Raw genomic sequence first — 26,480 nt, 5'->3', positions numbered from 1 at the left:
AACAAAGAAATATTAAGGAACCCAAAAAATTGTAATAACAAAATAATAAGAGATTTTGGACAAACATTGCTCTGCATTACCCAGAGGGAATGAGCCATGTTCCCTTCATGGGTAATCTCATCACCAAAGTGAATCTACCCTTAAAACAAACGTGAGCTATTCACTTCAGCTGACTTTCTTATCTGTACAGATCACCAGCAGTGACAGAGGAAAGCAGTCGTGGGCTGGAGCTTTTAAATGCTACATTAGACGCCTGCTAACCTGCCCCTGGAGGGAGATGGAGATTGAAAGCTGTTGTCAGTATGAGGGCTCCCTCAAGTCATGTGTCGCTACACAGTGGGAGCTGCTTCCTCTCTTACAAACACACACTCCCTGCGACATCTCAATCAATAGTAGCCAACTCTGATCCATATACACGTCCCATTATCTGGCAGAGAGCGCAACTAAAGACGTGGACTAAGAAGCACCTGTAAACACAGGGCAGTTTTTTTTTTTTTTTTTTAAAAAGGTGTGTATTACTTTATGCAGTATTCTGTTAGCACACTCTGCCCTGCATTTGCGACATGCAGGTACCCACACGTCAGCAGAAATCCCTGTCCAAACAATGAAACAATGCAGTCATGTGAGCAGGTAAGTACATCCCATAGAAACTGTTTGACATCTCTGAACAGTGTCTACATATAAATATTGATATAGTCAAACAAACAATACAGAGTAGTCAAATTCTCAATACATAAAACAGAGCTGATGTACGTCACGAAAAAAGAAGCAGCAATATCCCCGAATAACATCTCCAAACCTCTGAAATTAGAATCAGACCAGATAGCAACATTGGCAGCGAACGAGGCTGACATCTGCAGTTATCTATGGGTCACATCTGGCCATGACTGTCAGCGCTGGCTCAGAGTCTGGATGCCTCAACTCTGCCACAGATCTACATAATGTAGGCCAGATGTCAGGGGTGTTATGGCATTTAGGGTGATATCAGGCCTATGTAGCATTTGCCATAAAACCCACATTTGGCAGCATCATAACTGAGCTGTAGTTTCCAAAAATAACAGAGTTTAGGCTTAGACTGTCAGGAAGACCCTCTGCAATCCAGTTCATCAACTGATATTGGTTTCGAGTAGAGGGCCAAAGATAATTCACAGACCAGCACGTGTCAATCATGGCCTGCATGAGAGATAAAGGCATGAACGTTCCTCTTCAACTCGGTCTAAACTAAGCTGTCCTGGTAAAGTAAAATAACTAAAACTCATCCTCGTTTCAGTTTAAATGCATTTGTCTGGTCGAACCTCAGCACTGGATAATAACTGTCCTGGGGCAGGCCCACAGGTCATGCTGGGAGGGTCAACAAATGAACCCACATGCTCAGGTGTAGTCCTCCAAATGTCCACCGTTAAGATTAGGCGTTGAGATCCTGTGGTTAGTGGTTAGGATAAGCTGTCAGGTTGGAGTTAGTTTCTAAAGTCTCTGTTTAAGGTTAGGCCTTAAAAAACGGTGCTTAGAGAAGATGACCAGGCTGGATGCCCATAGTCCCCTGTTGCCAGATCCTGAAATTGTTCTGTAGGCTATAACTGATAGTAACGCTCCCAGGAGATCCCGAGACAGCTGCACAAATGTCTACGCTGTTTTTGAAAGACTTTTTGGCTGTTTAGATCAATCAAGTGGAAATGCCATGTGGCTGTGCCGTTACGAAGAAGTGTGACAACCATGAGATGTTCTGTGTCATACTGACTGCTTGGAATTTGTTGTACACCTGCTCAAAATCAGCCACCAGCTCCTTATCTTTTCTCCACGTTTAGCAGCAAGTTTTCCTCAGCAAGACTGTTCTTTCCCAGGAGCTCTCACCGCTGTTTGCAATCCAGTTGCAAAAATCACTGTGATGTTCTCGCTATGTCTGTGGATGCGGTGATTGGTGTGCAGCATGAACAGGAGGGGACTGAGCACACAACACTGGGGAGCTCCAGTTTTGAGCACCACAGTGGGGGAGGTGTGACTGCCAACTGTCACACCAGGAAGTGTGGCACTCAGTTTGCCAATTAGTTTCTTCAGGGAGATTCTATTGAATGTTGGGCTCAAATCACTGTATTCAGAAATAGGTGTTATTTTCAAAGCGCGGGACTATAGATTTGAGGGCAGCGGGAGTTGGATCCTCTGCGGATCGATTGTTTATAAATGCAAAGCGATGAGGGTCCAGGCTGGCTGGGATGCCAGTCAAAACAACTCATCCGAATTGAGGTGATTGCCACAGTGCAGTATTCATTTAGACAAGACACTGCAGACTTTCCAGGTATAGGGATAATGGTGACTGCCTGGAAGCAGGTGAGATGCCGGCAATAGCATCAGCTAGCTGATCGGCACATGTTTTTAGTACACAGCCAGAGATGTTTTCATGCCCAGCAGGTTTGCTCATATTCACACTCAGCGGGATTCTTCTCACATCCACTGCAGATACTGATCATGCCAAGATCCAAAGAGCTCTCTAAGGCCCTCAGAAAAGGCTGCAAATGCCCATGAGATTTTATAAGATCTCAGAATATTTTGAAATAAATAACTTTAAGGAACTACTAGAGGTCAAGATTTCACAAGCGTGACCGTTTTCAGGACTGGTTGGTTGCCGCAACAAATTTAGCCCAATCGCAGACTATAAAAAGAAGTCTGCAACAATCCCAGAATCTCATTAGAGCATCTGCAGATAACTCCTACAGCTGATCTTGGTGGTGATTCATCTACAGTCACAAAGATATTTTTACAGAGTTCAACCACATGAGAGGTGCGCTTAAAAAAGAAAACACAGAAAAGAAACTGAGAAAAAAAACAGATTTGAAGTGAAAACAGCGGTGCATGCTTGAAAATCGTCAGACATATCGCAACTGGTAGGGAGGCACCTACAAGTTACTGCTGTGAACTGGGGCAGAGTTACAAGCTTCTGAAGCCAAGGGTGTATTTTATTTTTCAAATATCACATCATTTGATGTTTTTGACAAAGCAGTAGGTGCGATCAAAACGTTTTAGGATCATCTTCATAAAAATCAAGAACCTAGACTGAAATATATCGGCCCGGTCTCACAGTCAGGGTCACCTTCATGGGCACGTCCAGACGAATTCCAGCACCGCTGCTATTTTTAGGTCTTTTCCTGGAAGAACCGTTTTACCACCACAAACTGCAAACTTGTACAGAGAGGGAATATAAGGTGTGTGCTTAAAACCCACTCGAGTTTCATGTGGAGTTCATGGAAGCGCTGGTCTCCAGTTACGCATGAGCAGTTTTCAGTTTCCAAGCCAGAAGGCAGCACCATCACGTGAGGATGGAGACCAGGAGAATATTTGCGTGTATGTGTTGTATGAAATCATCCCTCAGGCCAAGACTATCAAGCAGATTTCTGCTGTAATGTCCTGAAGCATTTAAGGAAGAACATGGGGTGCGTGTCATTGAGGCAGTGTGTGAGTGCATTGGAGTTTCTTGGCCACACCACTGCTACGTTCGCTCTCCTCCTGCTGGACTTGCCAGATTTGCCTCCCTGCAACTTTGTCTGCTTCTTGAAGATAAAAGGAAGCTGGAGGATTCTGAGGCAACGGAGGCGACACAGTGCAGAGGAACAAGTTAACAAGGAAGACGCTGGCTTTCCACAGGCACATCTAAAGATAGCACCAGCACTGAAAACGATGATCTTTAATGGCAGACTGGCCAATGTTTAAGTTTGGTATGGTTAATGACTTTTAGGCTTTTCTCACATTTAAAAATGTGTTCAAAGAGCCAACATTTTTTTTTTGTTCTTTCTCAAGAAATTCCAATCAACTCGATATTGCCACTCTTCAGAGTTTGTAGAGTGCTTTGTTCCCGTCATGTGAACAAACTAAGATCTGCTGACGTTTGCTCAAACTTGCATGAAAGGTTTTTTTTTAATGTCCAGTAAGTAAAAAAACTGAATAATCACTAGATCAGTAAGTAATGTAATGAAATCTGATTACTGACTTAAGGAAAAGCAATGTCGTGCATTTGCTGTAACATAAGCACTGCAACGTGACTACAATGCTTTGTAACCCCGAACACTATACAAAGGACACAGAACAGCCAGAAAATAGATAACTTTAACAATTTTATTTGTGAAAAACTACAAGCAAAATTCATAAATAGACATTTCTATTTGAAGCAGAGGAAAATGATCGGGTTAGCCTATAAGCGCAAAGTCGTGCACATGCCAGAAACATGTATTAGTTCAACATTATAAGCTAGACAAGGAGCTGTGATCTGCTGAAAATGCTGAGTACATTTCCACACCAGGAACATAATGTGACCATTTCACAAGGGAAAACAATGACACATCAGCTATAAGTTTAAAAAAAAAGAAAAGAAAGAAAGAAAAGAAGAAAGAAAAAACTAAAACTGGATTAAACAAAGAATGGATTATTGTTCTCTCCCTACTTTTTTTTTTTTAATTTTTCTTTTAAACAGAGCAATAACTTTAAAAGCATTGTACAAGACATCGTTATAGGAAGAAATGAGTTTGTATAATACACGTAAGTGGAATTCACGGTTAAGCTTATACAGTCAGTAAACAAGCATTCTATATTTGGGTCTGACAAACAAAGCTAAAAAATGTAACCATCTTTACACAGTAAATTAAGGTTACTGGTCGCACACAAGAACAGAACTGCTTGCGCGGGAAGGAAACAGGAAACAAAAAAAAAGACTTCAGCTCCAATGCCAGTATTCATAGTGTTTGCTTTTGCACCTTTTTAAAATTCTATATACAAGCAATAATTCATATACTCAGCAAATGGCCCATTTGTCAATAATTTAACCATGAATCCTTTCTGTTGGGAGTACTCAGTCAAAGTGAATGTGGTTGCAGATAAGGCAGGTGAAAAGATGGCTTTTTAGGCCCATTTCTAACCGATTGCATTACAAAGCAGGGTTTCATTCTCTGTAAAAATTGGACAAAACATTTCCCCTCTGACCAGCAGTCCCACTTTTTTTTTTAAAGTTCTATTCACATTGCTTTTCCTCACTTTGAACACTGATTCCATATTTGAATGCAATAAAGTACATACCGGTAATTACATATTAACCATCGCTCAGAAGCAGAAAAAAATAAACACATCTCCTGGACTGACAACACACATGATTATCATCCCTACGTGTGACTCTGGAAAGCGTTTGAGTGTACACAGATCAAATCCTGCCCCTCACTTCCTAGGAGGGTTTTTTAGTTTTGGGGTGGAGGGGGGGTAAAGGAGGGGACGGTTACCTCTCGTAACCTGGCTTTTAGTTGCTCTGGGAGCGGCTCAGTTTGTGAGCTGGGGCCTCCGTTAGGGGAGCTGCATGTACAATGGTAGTCCAGCAGAGCGAAGAGGGGCTCGCTAAGGCCAAAGTCTTAAGACCCAGAGCTCTTCCCACGCCCACACTGCTTCTCACTGTGTGCACGACGAGGCAACATCCACCACTGCGTGTGGAGCTGTGGTTTTCCCTCGACTCCGCTCACAGCATGATGACCTCTGCCCCAATTTAGCCACGCACAAAGATGAGTGGACAATAAGAACACCATTTACATGGATTATATTAGTCTTTATTTAAACTGTTATTCATCTCACACATTAGATAATTGCATTTCAAATTGTTATTCATCTGTCTATGTATCATGTCATTATGAAATTCCTTTGGTCCTTCAATAAATAAAACTAAGATATCATATACACATTTATTCTTTATACAATTTCATACAGTTAAAAGGAAATTATGTTGGTCTAGTATCAGCTAAGGTGAACGTGAATTAAAACCCTTAAATAAGCCTTGCTGCATTAAAATTGAAAGAACAATTGTCTTCTATTTAACTACTGCAATATTGTTTTGCCTTCAATGACAGGAGTCTTAAATTAATACAAATAAAAACAAGTCAATTGAATTGTCAGTCTTTGTAAATTGTTCTCGTCTCTGCACTCTGTTTTCTGGGTGGACTTCAGGACCACAAAAAAAGAAAAGAAAGAAGGTGGAGGAGGAAAAATAAAATAAAATCGACTCACAACAGCTTGACACAACAGGTCTATTTTTACAGCTCGATATGGTTTTACCAAGTGGAACTGCTTTTAACCATCATTCAGTCACAACAGAAAATGCTCTGGCTCCTCACCAGCTGAGAGGACAGCTCTGCCTGCAGCCAGAAAACTCAATATTTAAGTACCAAATGCAGAAAAATATTGACAGCTTTTAGTGTTTTACACAACAGCCTACACTGTACAGTTAAAGACATAAGATACTGTATAAGAGATCTGCTATAGCATACTAAATCATAGACAATCTAGTTGAAAAAGTCAGGTGTCTGAACTTTAGGTGACCTTCTTCTGATGCACAATGACCTGTACAGAAAAAGTAGACGGACCTGGAGGTCCCGACAGTGTTCAGCGAGACAGTGTTGTTGAGAAAAGTGAATGAGAATTTGATTCATCAGCACTTTGTCACATTGAGCGAATGGGCAATCCCAGATCTGCAAAACCGCTTCACAGTGTATCTAGCACCAGTGTGTGTATGTGTGTGAGTGTATATGTGTGTTGTATCTGACGTGTGTGTGTGTGTTGTCCTATTGTTTTCAGACTGTAGTAAAAACACTGAAGGAACGATCGATCTGCAGAGCTACACAGCAAAGCTTCAACATAAAAAGGAGAATATCAAAGTATACAGGTGCAACAGGTAATAAATAAAGGTAATAATAGTTTTAAAGTTATTAAAAAAAGTGGTGGTTATTGTGCCCAGCGGAGAATTCTTCTTTACAAAAACAAAACAAAACAAACAAACAAAAAAAAGTTGACTTGGCCTCACATCCACGTACAAATATAAAACAATACATACAAGTGTCTGGATGCTACTGGGGAGGGGGCTGAGGGGAAGGAATGAGGGTGTTATTCCGTGTAGGCCACCTCTCCTCGCCTGTGCCACAGGTGTAACCACGAGGGATATTCGCCAAGCGGGGGGCGCTTGTTTTCCGTAAAAGATGGCACCTCACTGTTCCTCTTAGCATCCAGGGGAGATCGTGGAATGAAGGCGGGTCGGCGATGGGAAAAGGTGAAATCCCTCCCCCTGTGGGATCCATAGTGTCCAGAAACATGGGGAAAGGGGGGAGCGGTGCAAGGGTGGGTCATAGGTGGTGGAGGATGGCAGCGGGACCTCAGAACGATTCGTCATGCCCCACAGAGAGATCCCCTTTTGGGGTGGAGGCGCGTGACGAGCCCTTGTCCATGCTCTCGGAACCGGAGCTCTGGTGCTGCTGTTCGGAGCCCGCGCTGGATGTGACGGTGGATGAAGATGTGGAGGAGGAGCGGGTCTTCTCCTTAAAGTCTGTTATGATCACCGTGACGTTCCCTACGGTGATAGCCAACTGCTGGGCAGTACTCCGGTCAATGTTCTTCAGTTTGGGCCTGAGGAGAAGAGAAGGAGAAAAACTAAATATTAGTAGTCACAATTGCCAACTACAACATGTGCATCTCAGCAACAACAATGGGAGGCTTCCAGCACTGTGGGGGTGGTTACACTAAATTGCTCAATTCATCGGGTGACACATGCACAGTCAGAACAAGTGCATCAAAAGTAAGAGTGGGCGTTTAGTGTAAAAGATCATTTGTGAATCAGCTGAGCTTTCCCACTAACCTTGTGCTAGATGAGTTTCTCTGACCAGAACTACTGCATAGTCATACAAGTTAAACCACGTGCTCTGTGAAACACATGCAGAGCAGGGGAGTGGGCTACGCACCTGGAAATGTGAGAGTTCTTGTTGGTCTTGGTTGCTGATTTGCCAGACTGTATGCTGTGTTTGTCACTGGGTGAACTCTGATGGCTGTCAGATTTGGGTCTGGAGGAAAACAAACGCACACAAGTGAGGATTGATATCAGCACCACTGCAGGCATGCAGAAACATGCGCTGTGATTCGTACGCTGACCTGGTCTTTTTGCTGCTGGGCTTCTTCGTCAGAGCTGGGCTGATCTCCTTCTCTCTGTCGGGTTTGTCTTTGATTGGCTGCTCCTTGTCGCTCTTTTCCTTCTCAGGAGTGTCTCCCTCTGGCCTCACTCTCTCTGGACGTTCGACCTGTGGGCGTCCTTCTCCGTTGGCTCGCTCTCCTTCACCCTCCGGGCGCTCCTTGTCTATGCGCTCGCTCCTCTCTCTCCGCTCCTTCTTGGGTGGGGGAGGCATCGGGTATTGCTGAGCCACCTGCTGGGCAACCAGCTGGGAGTTGATCCGGGGTTTCCTGTGGAGGAGATCCAAGGCACAAACATGGATTAGCCTTGTAGTAGAGCTGTGAACTGACTTTGGCCACAGACCAACATGGTCATGCTACAGCTGACGAAGAGAAGCGACTGAACATGGAGGTCAGCGGGGGGGAAGGCTTGTTGCTCCCAGCTGCTGCACAGGCAGGTTTGTGCAGCCGCTTCCTGGCGGAGCAGCTCTATTTTAGGACTAATCTCATTAGCTCACGGTCATAATAAAATGAATGCACAGGATCACAAGGTGGGACATTTGCAGCACGTCACTTAGGTCCTCTAATCTGATTACTGTAGGGTTGGCCCAATTTGTCACAGATTGAGATTCAGCTGGACGTGGTATTGCTGCTCCCTCTCAGTGAGCTCACCAGCAACCACAGAGCCCTTTTTTTATAACTCATTTGAAAACACAAATAATCACAAACCGCAATCTGACTGAGCATTCTTATTCAGCAGAGACAATAAACACAAGGAAGATAAATGTCACAAGCAACTTCTAATTAACCAGAGAGGGAGGTTCACATAAAACAATTTGTTCCTGAAAACATCTTTTCTGTGGTCTCACGCCACAGAACTGCTGAATAGGGAAGTTGTGAGGTAACCCAAAGTCGGAGGGACTGAGCCAAAACACACACCTGCTGCATGATGAACATCAGCTGACAGCATCTGGGGGGGGGGGGGGGGGGGGCACTCGGGGGAGAGGGAAAGATGCCTGTAGTCTTCCAGAGACTCAGCAGAGACCAAACCGCAGCCAGCAACATGCATAATCACAAGCCAGCACTGGGCAAGCGTGGTGAGGAGTAAACCACAAGTACGATCACACACACACAAACATGCACTCGAAAAGCTTAGCGTGCAAACAAACAGCCGGGCACAGCTTAATGGCTGCTCAGGGGCCCTTTCAACAGGAACAAGTTCTACTAGTTAGATGTGTATACCCAACCTTTCCAAAACCATTTCTAATCTTGGCAGGAAGTTTCTTTCTTTCTTTCTTCTTTTTTTGCAACAATACTCCAGCAGAGCAGAAGGCAGCCCTCATCCCTTGACCTCTGACTGCTTTAGTAAACCTGTGGTCACGGAGTGAGGCTTGAAAGTTGTAGAAACTCTGCTGGTCCAAGTATCAGTCCAGACAAACAAGGGTTACTGCTGGAAAATGAAGCTGTAGTGTGTCAGACTGTTTTAAGTGGCTTGCAGTAGAGAGTGGTTTTCAGACAGCAGCTTAAGTGGCAGGCCTCAGTGTTTCAATTTAGCAACATCATATTGCCACTCCTGTTACTCTTGTTTCTGCACTTAAATCCTCGCACATCTTTCACAATTGAATCTCCGCTCTCCAAGTCTCCCAACCTTTTAGTGGCCCGCTGCTTATAAACTCAGAGCTGTGTCCATCTTTTCTGTTTTTTTTCTGCTGATTCGCTCCCAATCCTCAACTGCTCCATCAAGCTCGTTTATTCTCCTCCTGCTGTGAACTATTACAGAGTGAGAAGGAGAGGGTGGGGACCCGCAGCTGATCAGAAGACAATCAATTGGGGTATAATAGAGCATCATGTTGTAATGCTTGCACTACATTTCAATCAATACAGCAGCTGTGCTGAATGCTGATGAGCCCTGGGCTGTTGATCCAGGATCCATTAGCTGCTGTGGTTCTCTGGAGCCCGTTTTCTTTCCCCTCCTACCTGCTGCCCCTGTGTGTGGCCTTGTTTTGGGAGTGTTCTGTGGGTGAAAATTAAAGCTGGGAGAAATCTCATCTTTATAATTGCCAACCCTATCCTATTCCCATCAAAGAGATCCCAATTCCACTTTAATTTGGAGTAATTACTTCCTGTGCTGAGTATGAGAGGTCCTAATTGGAAAAGCCAAACTAAACTCAGCAAAGCTTTTAAATACAAAGTGATGAATTTAGTAACTACAGTAATGGACTGGATGTTGTGTGTCACATCTCCAAGGAGATAAAGCGTAATGTTCGATGACATTAACATGAATTCCTGACATAGGATTTTCCTTGTCCTGTCTCGATGGTTCTCTCTATGGGAATTCAACAGATCTCTGGACCTCATTCAGTATCATCATCATGCTGGAAATATGCACAGCTAACAAAATATGAGAACGTATTGAAGGTTTTAAATCTACTTCTTTAACCCACCGCCACGAGTAAACAGACAGGATCCAACAGGACCAGATATCATTCTTTGTGGCAGCCAGTGCTGTGAGTCAAGGAGGTGGTGAATGAGTGAGTGACTGATAAGCCCATTGCAGAATTGATGCCCTGGTCAGAGCTTGAGATTTGTGTCGACAGCACTGGTGGCAGCAGAAGCCGTCCTGCTGGTTAGCCGGTGATTCAGTGCCAGCTGTAAGTCAGCCATGAGCTGTTGCTGGCATGACAGAGCCACTGCTCTCTTTACCCCATTATTTATTCACTGACCATACATCGTGACTTTGCACACTGCTGCTCTGTGGCTCATTAACACGCCGCTCTGCATGACACTACGGTGTGTGCTACTGGATTTCATGAAATAATAGAGGCCCTGAAAAAGTCTCCTGCTTAAAAACCATTACGGTTCATTACTGAATTATTCCACATTGTTGAACATGGGAGTGTACTAATTAAACTACAACACCGCTAAAATTACTTTTACAAGTGAATATCCAAATCAAATAAGAAGCATCTATATAGCACAAAGGAAAATGGATACTGGGAGTAGGACCAAAAGTAAACCCCAGGGTCCAATTGCAGAAATTGCTCCAACCTCCCACTGCTGCCAATATATTCCTGGTAAAGTGTGTGTGTGTGTGTGTGTGTGTGTGTGTGTGTGTGTGCGCGCGCGCGCGCGCGCGTGCGCGTAGGTGTCAAGTGTGTAAAGCCTGCTGTTGAATCATTTCCCACTGTGAGGGCTTACAGCATATTACCTCCCCTTCACACAACAATAGGCTGTGATTGACAGCTCCTCCCATGCTTGCCTCCAAATTCCACAGACCGGGGGGGAGGGAGGAATGGGGAGCCTCCCTCTACGGGATGCCCTGAAATAACTATCATCATGCTTAAAAGCTCCTAATTCAGTCAGACTGACACCCATAGTTAGACTGCTCCACTCAGCCTGAACTGTCACAGAGGCAGACACACCTCTGCTCAGCTGGTGCTCTCACTGGTCAGAAGCAGCCGATACTTGCCAGCCAGGAGCAAAAGCTGAGGCTGCTATTTCAGAGGCAACTCTTTCTACAGAAACTAAAAACAATGAGCCTGAGCACTTCACAGAGAGAGACTAATGAAGAGAGGGAATGAGCGATGGAGAGTGCGATATACAGACGGACACAGAGAGTGAGAGAGAGAAGGAGGAAAGCCCTCATTAACACAGCTCTTTTATTTGAAGTGCTGTGGAGGACAAGCAATTATTTCCTGCCAAACTGAGTGAAAGCAGCGGCAGACAGCTGAGCGAAGAGGAGAGAGAGAGTGAGACAACTAAGAGACAACAGAGTTCTTTGGCCAAGGCCAGCCCGCTAAAGAGCCAGGCTATTAAACGTCACCCACTCCCTCATTCAGATATCAGCGCAGCAACAATGGGGGCTTCCTTTTCTTCAGTGATCTACAAAGTTGTTCTGCAACTTGAATCCTGCATACATTCATGGCCAACCTGAGTTTCTCCACTCACAGCTGAAAGACTAGAGAGCCTCAGCCTGGAGCACATGTTTCAGATCCTGCATCTGAGAATGTCACGGGCTTTTAACATCTCGATCAATGGAAATCACACCTTATTTTTAAGTAATCGATTGTCCCACTCTGTTAACCTCATTATTCTAAATGATTCACAAACACAATTAAGAGGCTGATATTTGCTACACGTTAAATCATATTATTCTAGTTATTTTATACATAAATGATAATAGACCCAGAACTAACAAGATGTCGAATGCACATCTTTATGTGCTTTTATAAAAATAAAAACTACATCAACTGGTTATCCCAGCACTATAACCACAGAGTAATAACCAACAGGCTTCATGTCCTGAGCAACAAATTCCAATAATCATCCTGTGACATCACCTTCGCGTTTTGATGGGAGAGGAGGCTTCGAACTAGTATGGTTTGAGGATAGCTGCTGCAGCCAAAGCATATTCAAATATGCAAATTACAGGATGTTCACACTCAAAGTAGATGAGTTAGTATACAGGTTTCTGATGATATGACTGTAGCATGCAAATTGCTTGCAAAGTTTTATTCATTAGTTTATTTATTTTTTTTAGACAACCCCTTTTAACAAAATGCAGCCACACTGACAGGAGAAAAAAAAATCTTGTGCTCCTCCCAAAATGAAAAGTAACACAATCATCCTGCAAGGCTCCATCCATTTTATTCTTGTGAAAATGAGAAGGACAACTGTCTGACTAATAACAGCTTATGACAGCATACTGCCAAGTAATCAACCCCAAGACCTGGAAATTATAGCCCTACTGATGCTCTACATGCACACATATTTCTCAGCAGTTCCTTTATGCTTGGATCTTTCTGTAGACTCAGTGTTTGCCACCCCTGACTAGAGTAAGCACAGGCCAAGAGGTGACAGTGCTGCCATGAATGTGGTTACTATAAGATGGTGATTTGTCTGCACAGTTTCTCAGTCTGTTGTTTAATGCTCGTCAGTCTCTCTAGACTTTCTATGACAAGCAGCTCATGGGACCTGCCTACTAAACTGTTTGGTCTAACTGCTAATAAGATTTTCTCTGAAATGATGCGTAAAGTGGTATCTTCATGTCTAAGGTGATAAGGTGAAAAAAAGTCATAATTCCTGTGGATTGCATGTTATTCATCTATAGCACATCCCACCATTATATTTAAGGAAAGTTAAAGCAAATTCAAACATAAAATCTATCAGCAAGATTTTTTTTATTTTAATGAACTGTCACTTTGTTTGGCTGGAAAGAATTTACTTTAACTAGCAAATAATTCCTTCAGGCAAAAAAGAAAAAGAAAACATTTACAAAAATGTGTAATAAATAAGTAAAAGTACAGGGCGACAGCTTCAGATGTCAGAACAAAACCCAAAGACGTTCACTGCTTAGCACTTATTAAAGTCACCTCATGCTTTATAGTGTTCTTGTTCCGCACAGCTGCCCCCATTGAGCACTGCATGGTACCACATGAACCAGAACCCAACCTGCTACAGGTTAAGACGGGAACTGCAACTCACAGCAAATCTTTCAGAGGTTCTGAAGCAGTGAAGTTTTCAGTAACCAGACGGAGACCGACTGAAGAGGCAGCTGACTAAACACTGATCAGAAAATCTATGCAATCACTAAAAATGGCATTTTCAGTCTAAATAATCACAAGATCTGTCACCAATTGCAAAATATGTAGTTTTCCTTAGTTGCTGTAGTAAATCCAACTGTTGGATCACGCATCCCTGGAAGGCTATTCCAGTGAAGTTTCACAAAGAACGTGACTTTTGACCTTACAGATTTATCAAAAACATGACAGTATCATTTATCAGCAGAAACTGGAAGTGGGCGGCACCTCCCTGCCTGCGAGTACAAGTGAACCTTGGTGCCAAGAACACCTCTCTCAAGGCGTTTCTGAGATATTGCATTGACAAGAATGATCAGCAACCTGAAAAATAATGCCTTTGGCTCACGACACTCTTGCATAAATATGTGAAAGTGGGACACTGAATATAATTTGATTCCTTTTAATATAGCTTCATAGCCCACCATGGTAAAGAATGTGTGAGAAACACTGGCCTTAACTGACCCAAATACAGTACGTACCTTATTTAATGTGAATTTAAATTGAGAAATTACATATACAAATTCCACTGAAGTGCAGAGCTTAGGCTCCCAGTGATGAAATTTTGCACCTGAAGAGACTGGAGCAGTGCTGTCACCTCCAGCCATCCATGGGTAAAGTAATGTGTGTAAGTGAGTGTGCTGCAGAGGCCGAAGCACCTCAAGAAGAGCCTGGGGCTATAGCACTTCTCAAATCATTCTCACTGCCCACCAGAAGCATTAAGCATTCAGCCCTTCATCTGCTCCTTCCACTCAGGATTTTGAGGGCTTAATGTTCGAATCACTTCTTCACTTCTTGTCTCTACCACAAACATCTTAAGAAAAAGCAAGCAGCCAGAAATAGTATTTTTCCCAGTGGTAGCTACCATATAATGCCATATCATGTCAGTTAAACTACAGGCTGCAAACAATCACAAGGAACTCTGATTCAACAACCCACTTGTTTTTCAGTCAGCTTTGACTTGACTCTAGCTTGTGTGTGTGTACACAAGCAAGTGTTCAGATTTGAACATGACTGAATACAGTGAATACCTGTTTTTATTCAGTTTACTTAAAACTACTTTTCAGTTCAACTACTTTTAAATTTCACACTTTGTGTTGGCACATAAAGCATAACTAGTTTTGTTTGATTATATTAGAAAAATAAACACAGAGAAGACAATAAAAAGGGAGGAATAAAACGTTCCTGCAGAACACTGTGATAACTGTTAATAACATGAACACACAAAGAACTGCCCAACATTATTTAGCTAGCGCAATGATATTTTACAGCCTGCAGCTACAATCTGAAATTACACGAAGAGCAGTAGATATGAAATGTTAATTATTGATAGTTAAGCTGGAACATACAGACTTTGCAAACAAATTCTACACAACCCATTAATCTAAATTTTAAAAGCCTCTGATTCACAACTAGGAGATAAATTAGCACAAAAGCCCAATTAGACATGCATTAAGAATAAGGCTGCCTGTTTTTGGCAAAAAAACATAAATGGTATGATATAGCACAATTTTTCATAAACTTAAAATTCAGGCAGTTACTGATGTTTAAACAATTCTCTAAATATAATTAAAATGAAAAGTAAATGAATGGATTATGGTTGCAGAGAGCTTTAGTCCTGGATTAGCAGGTCTTTTTGACAGTAAAGAGCATCTCCTAAGGGCAACTGCCTATCCCACCCAATCTGCTTCTGTTATGGGGAGTCTTGAGGGTAAAGACAGAATGATGAGAATCCCAGGCTACAAAAGGCTTGTGTTCCTCAGGAGACCTGCACTGTAGCCATGGGGCAAGAGAAAGAGATGAGCCGGCAGCCAACTGCTGCGCACCACTTAAACTGGACTGCATGAGAGACCCTGAGCGATCCAGACACAAAGACAGCTGCAGGCAGCTACAAATCCTTCCTCGGGTTCAGCTACGAAACCCTGAGAGTTTTACTTCCTCTAGACTCATCTTGTTAACTTTCAGTCAGCCTGACTCAAGCTGTAAATAGAGTACGTTTAGGCTTTTAAGTAGGGGGCAAAGTACACCTCTGTGAAGGAAAGGCATGCACTTGATTTATAACAAGGAAAAAATCAAAAGAGCTTTGCAGAAGAAGAAAATCTGTTACTTGGAAAATCAGAGCAACAGATCAGCATTTTTTTTCTAGTTTCTTTTAAATTTAATCTATAGCTTAAATTAAAATCAGATTTCTCACCTTACTGAAAACTTTAAAAGTGTCCTGTATTTTCTTTTGCTATAAATACCTGAAGATTTGCTGTTTTCTGTGTATATACACACATATATATGTGTACACACAGTGAAACAAAGAATGCTTTTATTGTGGGTCTGGTCTCAGTTTCAGAACCACAGACATTACCCCCCTAGTTTCTATGAATTAAAAAAATAATCTACTCATGGTCCTCTGTGGATTTGCCACTGTGTTTCTATCTAATTTTATTAGGTGTTCTATATAGACATTGGGTTTCTTGAAAGCACTGACACCTTCATCCTCATACAACAACAAGAAATGACATTCTGAGAAGAATTCACTGAAATCACTCCAAGATGTCTCAACTTTTCTCCAACAAGTGTTTTGCACCATGCTGACTGCTGTGGGCATGCATTTCTGCTTCTCCCAACAGCCCAAAGAGAGTCTGTATACCTTTATGTGTGTTTTAAAAGATAATATAATGGACAAATTTAAAGCACAGAAGTCTAATATGTGCAAATAATGCTTTATCTTCACTTTAACTAGCCTTTCCATGACTGACCTTTCAGGCTATGAACAGCGAGGCATCAAGCAGACTGACAGCAAGACATTACAAAAGCACTGAGCACATATGAGCTTCCTCCATCAGCAGCACTGTCACATTACCCTGTATCACTCATTTGTTTTCCTCTCCACCACCTCTCAATCATTCTCTCTTTGCTCTTTTCCCCACTTCCTCGTCACTTTCTCCTCGTCCATTATCCCCCTCCCATCCTCTATAAATCCTGCAGCCTTTAACTACGTCTCTTCCTCACCTCACCTCTCTTCTGTTGCTTTACCACGACTGTTACCCGTCAACTGGATCACTGTATCATTACTGCTGTCCTATCATATTCTTACCCATTCACTTTAGAGAAAACACAGCCTGGTTTGGAATTTCCTGAGGAAAAAAAAAATCACTGCGCTGCCAAAGGGGACACAACACCTTCACAGCAGGCTTGTGTTCTCCTTGTGTTCTACAAAGGGAACAACAGTTATCAAGCAAACAAAAACAAGATGTGAGGGAAACCCGACATCAAGAGGGCAAAGGTTCTGCCAAGCACGGCAGCCAGGACTCTTTCTGCAGGATTTATTATGCACTATAACCCGTGGCTTGGCAAGACCAAACAATCAACAAGATCAAACCACTAGTAAGGCAGTCGATTCCTAATTCGCTCTCAAACTCGTAAAATTTTGCTGTTCTCTTCCCATGGATGAATAGTGGTGCTAGTGGAAATGGAATAGGCTGTCCAGTCTTTCCCTCCCTGGGTAATGATGCGCTTCACTCTACTTTATCCCCCGGACACTCTTGGCTCAGTGAGCACATCCCCCTTACAGCCAAACCCCCTCTCTCTTAATACACACACATAAATGTCCAGACAAAACGCTCCCCTTCTGTCCCTTTACTGGTCCATTTCTCTCCTGTCCTCTCCTTCTCCTTACTTACACTTAACAACTCCCCCTCTCTTTGTCCTCACATGCTTTCATTCCTGTATTTTCAGAGGACTCCTCGCTCCCTCACTGTCACAGTCATTTGCGTGCCTCGTCTTTTTCCTGAGTGGGAGGAGCCCCTGGATTCAACAGCTCTCTCAACATTTCTCCGTTTTGTCAGATTGCCAAATTGGCTATTGTATTTAATCACTCACACTGCCAAATCCCATGAAGTAATTAAGAACTTTTAAATCCGGCAATTAACATGTAAAGATTAGGGCTACCCGCTCATGCTCAGGGCTTTGGTGCAGATGCTGATAATGCTGGATAAGCAAAAGCAGTTTCCTCTGAGTGGGGGCTGCAGTGGGGGCTTGTGCGAGGGAGTGCGGATATAAATTGAGCGCCCTCTTATGTAATTCCATTATTCCAGACAATCTGCCTTAATGTGACAGTGCGAAAATCCACGCTTTATAATAACCATTTCGTCATAGCATAAGACAGACAAAACACACACAGAGACACATGCAAACGCACTGACATAATTATACTATGTGTGTATAACATATACATATACAAACACTGATGGACTTTCCTCATTTTTTAACCCTATATTAAGATTTTAGAGCTAGATATCATTTATATTCCAGCCACTCTGAATCTCCTTGAGGACAATAACTGAGAACATTTGACTTAAATGCAGCATGTTTGCAACAGTCATAAGACACAAGACGAGGTAACATGAAATGCAGCTGACTGGAGAGAATTAGCTTGTTTTCACTTAGAGCCTCACTTGTAAATGTGTGTGTGGGGGTGTGTCATATTTTTAGCTAAATCAAATTAAAAGAAAACAGGAGTGTTCAAAAGAGTTTACATTTTAGGCTAAATACCTGGCTACTAGACTCAAAGATATGTTTTACTTGGAACGCATCACAAAGGATGAAATTTTTAATTACAGTGCTATACTTTCTTTACTTTCATGCTTTAACTTGTCCATCTGCAGTCGCTGCGTTTTAACTAGACTTAACCCAAGTTGAATATTTTCTTTTAAAATGATTCATTAGAGTTTGAGAATTAACTTGTAAGACCTTTGAAAACTACTTTTAAAGGTTCAGGTTCTGCCGCCTTGCTTGAGTCTACGCATCAAATAAGCTGCACATTTGCATTTAAGCTTTTTTTAAACCAAAACGCAGTACTGCATTTTGCTTACGTGTCAGAGACACCCATTTATCCTGTTTTATACAAAGCAGAGATGAAAGCTGCTTGAAATGGTTGACTACAGAGTGGAGATAACAGCGCAGCAGTCAGAGACTGAGGTACCTCAAGACTTCCTGTGATCTCCACCATCAATCAACTTTAGAGGGCTCCTAATGGTTTCTCTCTAGGCCCCGGGGCTGCCAGAGGTTCATACCAAACACAACCACAAAGCAAACTGATGCACAGCAACACAGTGTCACATTCACACAGTGATCAGGTTCAGATGCCAGAAACATTTAAATATGATAGCGGCCACCACAAGGGATGCTAATGCAAGACCTACTCCAATTACCAAAGGAGCGGGCACTGAATGCAGAGGCTGAACACCCGGGCTGTTTGGACTTGTAGATTAGCAGAAGGTCAGGTGCAAAAGCAGGGGTGCTTTTTGTTTAAGAGTCAAGAGTGGCAGAGGGTACATTTAGCCTACTTGGGTATCATGTTTCAACAGGTTCGAGTACTCGACTGGGGAAGACGGGGCCTCTCCCTGCATGCTGATGCCACAGTCTTGCTCTTGTTAATGCACATTTTTGTCTCCATTAGCATGAATCACAGGTGAATATCTCACAGCTAACTACGTTTCCTTTCGCTGTCAGGGGACAAAGTGTGATTCAGGTCACCATCTCCAAATCTGCAAGACCCATGTCACTTGTGTGTCTCCCATCAACACCAGAGGGGTGTATAACGAAACATGATTGACACGGCCAGGATTTTTTGTATTAGCCGGTTCAACGAAACCGTAAAACCACATGTGCAATAACATGTATCACAACAGTGACTAATAACTTTGTTAACCCAGGCACTCTTCTTCACTGTCTGTGGGTGCTCACATTAATGGGGCTGTCTTATGCGTCATTTACTCGTCCACAGAAGTAACACAAAATGGATCAACTATGCGTATTTAACAGATTTATAATGAATAGCCTACCCCCCCCCCAAAAAAAAAATGGCAAAAGCCAAGCCAACACTGGTACTGCAAGTAAGGAAAGAAGGCAACAGAGCAGAAAAAAATATTAATACGTAAATATATTTATATCTTCACTCAGTGCACTGTCAGTGCTGGATTTTAATTTGTGATTTGACAGCTGCACATTAGAGCTCTGACACTTTCAAACTGACACATTTAAACATCAGTGCATTCAGCTCTAACACGGTCTTATAGCTGAATGTTAAGAGATGTAGAAATCACTAAGGTTTTTTTTTTTGCCAGATCGTAGCTAAATAATTTAAAGTGATTTATAAATCCTGCTGATAAATAGCCTATAAACAAACTGATTAATTTCTAATCTGTGTTTTATGAGCTGTAATTCCTGCAGTGTAAAATGGACTTGGCAGCAAATTAAAAATCTACGTAAACACATATATTATCTCTGAATTTTACACTGAAACTCTGAATATAACCTGCATTGGACCAGGTTGCATGCTCAGCACAAGTTGCTATGGTGATCTAAGCAGGCAAAAGGAGAAACACGTGCATGACACTGAAAACTCCCAACATCGATACTGCTTTGTAGTACAGCCCTCTGGTGTCTGGCTTCGTGCACACTGTGAGGATAGGATGCATCAAATTCAACAGAATGAATTTTTCTGATACTGGATTCCCAGACCCCCCAGACTCAATACGTAACTAGGAAATAGATACTTTGTTAGCTGGTTACTACCTGTTGTACCCAAACATATTCAATAACAGAGTTTTGTGACTGACCAGATGTTGATGGCCAGGACACAGAAAAGGAACTCTATATCGTGGAAGGAGTGAAAAGAACCAGCTTATGCACAATCACCCTGCGCAGAACAAGCTTTTTCAAACTTGCTTTAAAACACAATCATGTCACACTGACTGAATAAATCAATACCCAGCTTCGCTCATCTTGTAGCAAACACAAACCGGCGATCCAAATCAAACTTCAGCAGCGAGGAGCTCTAATTAGCAAACACGTGTGTCCTCATGCATAAACACACATCCAAAGTAGAGCCCCAGATAAAAGCAGCAAGACAAACATCCACACACAGCCTTAAGTGTAAATCATTTAGCTGAGAGCATTTTGCTTCGTCCCGAGCTTTGCCGGAATACATCAAACAGTGAAGAAAAAGATGGCTAATTAGTACTCATTAGAATAAGAGGCAGCCCCACAACTACACAGCTGCATTAATCAAAGGTTAACTATTCAGATCAAACAGGAATGTGTGACAACCACACCGATGATGTCATGCGCTTTACCAAATAGAGAAAACTGGACTGTTGCCAAAGCTTGGTAAATGGGGATGGAACAGGAAGGCTATGACACACTCGTCTCCGCTTCCTGCTTTCATACAGCGTGCTCAGCCTACATCATCAGCTGTGGTCTTAAACTACACGCTGCTGGGAAAAAAAAAGATCAGGGGGGAGGGGAGACTTACAATTAAGATCGGGCTCAATCTTTTGGATTCTCAGCAAACCAGTCTAGTGTTTTCTCCCCATATGTGCCAGGAGTGTCAGACAAGCCGCTTATGGTAAACCACAGCTGTAAAGGTTAGAATGCGAGGGAACTTGTCAACAAACCCACAAATGACTCATCTGTCTCTCCATTACCACCATGCGACTGGTGACATTAGCACACAAACACAGGTCACGGCACACGCAACTTATCATCAAAAACATTCCCCAGAACAGAAAGAGTAGGCGTGAGTATACACAAAAACGAAAGGGAATCCCGTCAAGAAATTCAAGTTACACAATGATTTCATCTCAGTTTCCCATAAAACAATGCCTTCTGCTGACATCACAGATTTTATTCTGAGTTAAACTTAGGGGAAATGTCTGGAACAGTCACACAAACCCGTTACTATAAATGTTGACATTCATCTAGAGCAATATCTGAGAGCAGATTAAGGAGAAATAAAACAAGTTTGACTTCTGGTTAATAATTTACATGTTTTAGACTGACAAATATGATTTTCAAGACACAAGGCCATGCTTTGAAATCAGAGTGCCTTAAACTACTTGGCACAGGCAGTAAAAAAAGTCTGTTAAGACTTTTGAAATGCCAAAAATTCATGTTTAGTTTGCATCCAAACGCCAATCATAACCACAAAAATAAACTTCCCATCAGTCTCAGGCTCAATAAATCCAACTGTATGAGTGTTAAATGACAATCTGCAATCCTACAGGTAGGTGAAAGGCGCGCAGACACATTCACCTTGTTTGACTCGATGGGGGGTTAACAAGGGAAAAAAACAAAATACAGCTCCTTCGATGTTGTGGATGCATCGTAGCTGTACAGCTATCATCAAGGACGGTCCCTCTTCCCCACCCCACCCCCTTTGGCTAGTGAAGCACGCAGCCTACCTAGACGGATGCATTAAAAAAAAAAACGCGAAATACAATGTTTAGCACGCATAAGACGAGAAACTACAGATAATCCAGACAGCAGCGGGATGTGTTTGCAAAGACTGTCCATCAACAAGTCCCCATTCACTCACGGACAAATAGGCTGTCGATCAAAGTTGTCATTCCCATAAATTGCGATGCAATGCTGCTGCAGCCAGGCAAGGCAAGGCAAGGCAAGGGGGGGAGGAGGGGGAGACGAGACGCTCAGACGAGTGGGAGAGCGAGGGAGAACGAGAGCTACGTTACCTTGTGGATGTGCCCTTCCTCACATCGCAGATGCTGCATTTGAAAGCCTCGGCGGTGTTCCTGAAGGTACAGACGCTACAGTCCCAGTAGCCGTCATCAGCGGTTTGTTTGGCTTGTCTTTTTGGCCTTACAAACGACACAAATGTTAAGGTCAAGTTAGTTTCTGAAATACCACAGATATAATTCACGAATAAACAAGAAAGGGGATTGTGACAAACAGAGCGCGTTGTGTAATAAACGAGCTCCTCAGCAAAGCCCGGGGCATGGTGGTGTTGTCATTAATATTGGGTTCGAGTCCCGGCAGTTAGAGCTCCTTGGTTCATAAATCTCCACAGCGGCGGAGCGAGCGACTATCCACAACGTCCGATTGAATCGCCAGCTAGGCTAGCGGGCAGGCAAGCACTGCTAAAAATTTCGGCATCGAAGCTTAGCATGTCGGCTAACAAAACCAATATCAAATAATGCCCATTTCGACATTGACCCTGCAAAAGGCTTCGTCGAGACGCAAGAGCGTTTCAGGGAATGCCAGGCGTATCCTCGGAAAAAATTCCCTTTGTCTGTTAACTGACTGGGCTGTAAAGCAGCGAGTAGCCGCCATAGTGACTGCACTATTCTAGCTAGCTGTGGCATACCAACTGAAAAAGGGAGAAACGATCCCCGTGTGAGAGAAACGCATCCAAATATCGAGCTCAAAACGCTCAAAACAAGTCGAAATCGACAGCGAGCGGTCGCATTACCTGGTAGGGCTCTTTTTGTCACCCATGGTGAAGAACAGTCCTCGAAAATAAGAAGAAAAAGGGCCTCCTTTAATTGTCAGTGAGTGTAGTATGGTCCTGGTAGAGCCGCTGTTGAAGCTGTTGGCAGACAGTCTCCACTCAGTGCTGGCTCGAGGCACGGCACAGCGACTGACTGCACTTCAGCACGTGACCAGCAAACAGCCAATCACATCTTCCATGGGTTTAAAAGTCTGGCTTGGATATTTAGTAGCTATTTTAATAACTACTACAGATATTTGACAGACCGCTCCTTTACCCACACACATACATATCTACAGATTGCAGCGTTGCAGCGCTGATACAGCTTGCAACTCTTGTGATTAAACAAACATACACAGAACTTGTAAAGCGCATTAAAAGCGCTTCAGAAGTTAAATGAGGAAAGAAACAATACAGGGAAACAATAAAGAAACGGAAAGAAACGTTACACTGAAGCTATTCACAGAAAAAAACATATATATACACGACATAGGTTTGCCAAATAGACAAATGTGTGTTTTTTCTTTTTTCTTTTCTTTAATCATGTCAACAATTTGATATTTGCTCCATTTCAATCAGTTTTCACCTTCACCAGGACTGCTTGCTGTTATCTGAATGAAGAAGCCCAGGTACGTGCAGGTGAATCTCCATGGGCACGCAAACATCATCACGTAATTAAGCCCTACACTTAAACTCTATAAAAAGTGTTTTCACATACATTATGTCCACTTAAATGTGCACTGTTTGTCACAAAAAGCAATGCTCTTGCATTTAAAATACATCCACTGTGAATAGCCACATTTGATCATTCAGTCTCATGGACCGTATTACTCCTCATCAGAAAATGCCTAAGTGGGAAAGTTACTGTTTACTCATGCAGGCACAAGTAACTCTCTGGGTCTCCTGACTGATTCTAAACTATACAAAGACACAGAATCCTTATACAAGAGAAACTTTTATCCACTGTACCCTCCCGGCTCTAACAGGCTGCATCCTGGAATGTGCTGGAGCAAGCAGTGCACCTCTTGCGCGCCTCCACTCTGCCCAGGACAAGGCTCTCTGTGGGGGAGGCCAAGCGTGAATCATGTAGGCTCATTAGCTGCTCTCCACGACTCCAGGTCCTATTGTGAATCCCTCGCCTTTTCTGTTTGGAGTGAATATCCATTCCTCCACGTTAGTTTGCCCTCCGCCCAGTGATTACCTCTGCTTAGCTCATAGCATGCTGCTCTAATTGAGCTTCATCACGGTGGCCTACTGATAACTACAATTCAGTCAAAACAACATTACGCATTGCCTCGCTGCTTCTGTAATGAGTTCCTGGAAAAAAACTGGGGTTTTTTTGTTTGTTTGTTTTAACTTGCAAGTTATACACCGCTCACTCGCACAGAGTGTAGTGAGTCGAGTTCATTTGTATTCACTGTATGATTCCTTGGAGCAACGTTTTTCTTTTTTGGGGGGGGAAAGACCACAACATTTGTGCAGGCCCAGCTAATTTATTGATACAACACAGATGAAGAGCATATTAAAGGAGGTGTTTAGGAACAGAACATCTGGCCTGAAGGTGAGAGAAGTGCTCTTATGATGCAGATTCTTCCCTCCCTACCTGAAGGAGATTAGGAATCTGGAGAACTGGTGCCAGAGGAACAACCTCCTTCTAAACGTCAGTAAGACAAAGGAGCTGATAGTGGACTTCAGCACTAAGCAGGAGAGGAACTACCAGACCCCCGTCATCAACGAGTGCCCAGTGGAGAGAGTGGACAGCTTCAAATACCTCGGAGTTCACATCACGCAGGACCTGTCATGGTCCTGTCACATCAACACTGTGGTGAAAAAGGCCCGACAGCGTCTCTACCACCTCAGACGCTTGAGAGACTTCCAACTGCCCTCCAAGGTGCTCAGGAACTTTTACTCGTGCACCATAGAGAGCATCCTGGCGGGAAACATCTTAACCTGGTTCGGGAACAGCACCATGCAGGACAGACGAGCTCTACAGAGGGTTGTGCGGTCAGCTGAGCGCACCATCCGCTCCGAGCTCCCTGACCTGCACTCAATCTACAGCAGGCGGTGCTGGACCAAGGCCAGGAAGATCGTGAAGGACCTCAGCCATCCCAACAACAGACTGTTCTCTCTGTTGAGGTCAGGAAAGCGATTCCGCTCCCTGAAGACCAACACAGAGAGACTGAGGAGGAGCTTCTTCCCGCAGGCGATACGGTCTCTCAATCACAATCACACCACCACACAGTACTGACCCACACATATGGTTCTTACACACACACTGGACTTTCTGGACATTGTTTTTGCACAACCTGGTCACTATATTCTTCATTTCCAGTTAATACTTGTACAGCTGCTGTTATTGTGTATATATTTATTTATATTTAGATTTCTTCATACATTCTTATATAGTTCTATATTGTGTATTGTGTATTTTGTTGTACAGTTATTTTATTTTCAACTTTAATTTATATATTTTATCTTATTCTTCCCAGTTAAATTTACCCTTCATTCTAATTTGTGTTGTACAGTTATTTCATTTTTAACCTTAATTTATATTTTATTCCTTCCTAGTTAAATTTACCCTTTTTAATTTTGCATATTTATTTCCTATCTTATTCATAGCCTTTCCTTTTTTTGTTTTCTTTAGGTCACGAGCAGTTGTCCAAGCATTTCACTACATATCGTACTGTGTATGACTGTGTACGTGACAAATAAAATTTGAATTTGAATTTGAATTTGAATTTCCCTCATCAACTGCAACCTTAAGCAAGGCGCTTGCATTACTCGCAGACGATTTCACAAAACAAACAGTTAGCCCTCATCCATTATTTATGAGAGGTGAGGAGCCGAGTTTGAACAGCATGGCATTAAGGTGGTGAAACAAATCAGGGGTGAGCTACGCAGAAAGAACTTTGAAGGCATTTTATGATGCCGAGGAGGATGACAGTCATGCCAATCACGCCGGTGCAAAACTGCAAGAAATCTAATTCCACCAGGCTCGAAGAAAGTGCGAATCGCTGTCAGATTGTTGGTTTACCTGCAACTCAGAACTGTTGAGACTCGATCTGACTGCATCCCTCATCTCAAACAAGCACTTTGTTTGAAGCGTGAAGCAGCCTTGAATTCCAATAACTCCAGAGAGCTGCAGAGCGTCTGAGAGTAAAAGATTGGGGTTGTACTGCTTCTAGGCATGAATGTGTAAAATCTGAGTAATGTCGGGTGTTTGGAGGAATCACGGGTTCAGTCTCTGCAGCAGCCAACATGCTCATCAAAAATCATTGCTCTGTGACACAATACACAAAGACACATACACGCCCAAACCCCCAAACAACGATGTCCATATTGAAGAATTCCACACCTCTTTGTTTACCTCTAACACTAAGAGTTCTTGCCATGGCTGAAATCAATGTATTCTCTATGTAAAAAGGTGGAATGATAGGTTATGAAAAAGTCACTTGTAAGATTTGATGTTCTACTTTTTTGATGCAAATACTCATCCTTAAAGTGGACTGAATAGCCACGATAGAAAGATGAGGACATGGGATAGAGGGTTAACAGTGCAGTGACCTGTCCACGGTGTACCCGCTCTTTTACACTATAACAGCTTGGATAGGCTTGAGCCCTGCTAGGATCCTAAACTGGATAAATGGTTAAGAAAACGGATGGATGGATAATGG

General features: G+C 42.8%; 1 protein-coding gene across 1 annotated transcript; it reads right to left on the bottom strand.

The window, feature by feature from the left end:
- Window positions 1–5,551: 5,551 nt before the first annotated feature.
- Window positions 5,552–22,945, bottom strand: rybpb (RING1 and YY1 binding protein b). Its single transcript, XM_085405679.1, has 5 exons — window positions 22,789–22,945; window positions 22,052–22,177; window positions 7,936–8,241; window positions 7,749–7,847; window positions 5,552–7,416 (listed from the first exon to the last, which is right to left on the bottom strand). Exons 1-5 carry the CDS (start codon window positions 22,812–22,814, stop codon window positions 7,167–7,169), a joined length of 807 nt encoding a protein of 268 aa, XP_085261805.1. The 5' UTR covers window positions 22,815–22,945; the 3' UTR covers window positions 5,552–7,166.
- Between the last annotated feature and the right edge of the window lie 3,535 nt (window positions 22,946–26,480).

This window comes from Rhamphochromis longiceps, linkage group LG5 (assembly GCF_057381845.1).
Source record: "Rhamphochromis longiceps isolate RC_006_pf linkage group LG5, R_longiceps_female_GT1.1, whole genome shotgun sequence".
Lineage (NCBI taxonomy): Eukaryota > Metazoa > Chordata > Actinopteri > Cichliformes > Cichlidae > Rhamphochromis > Rhamphochromis longiceps.
This window is presented reverse-complemented; position numbering and strand designations above follow the sequence as displayed.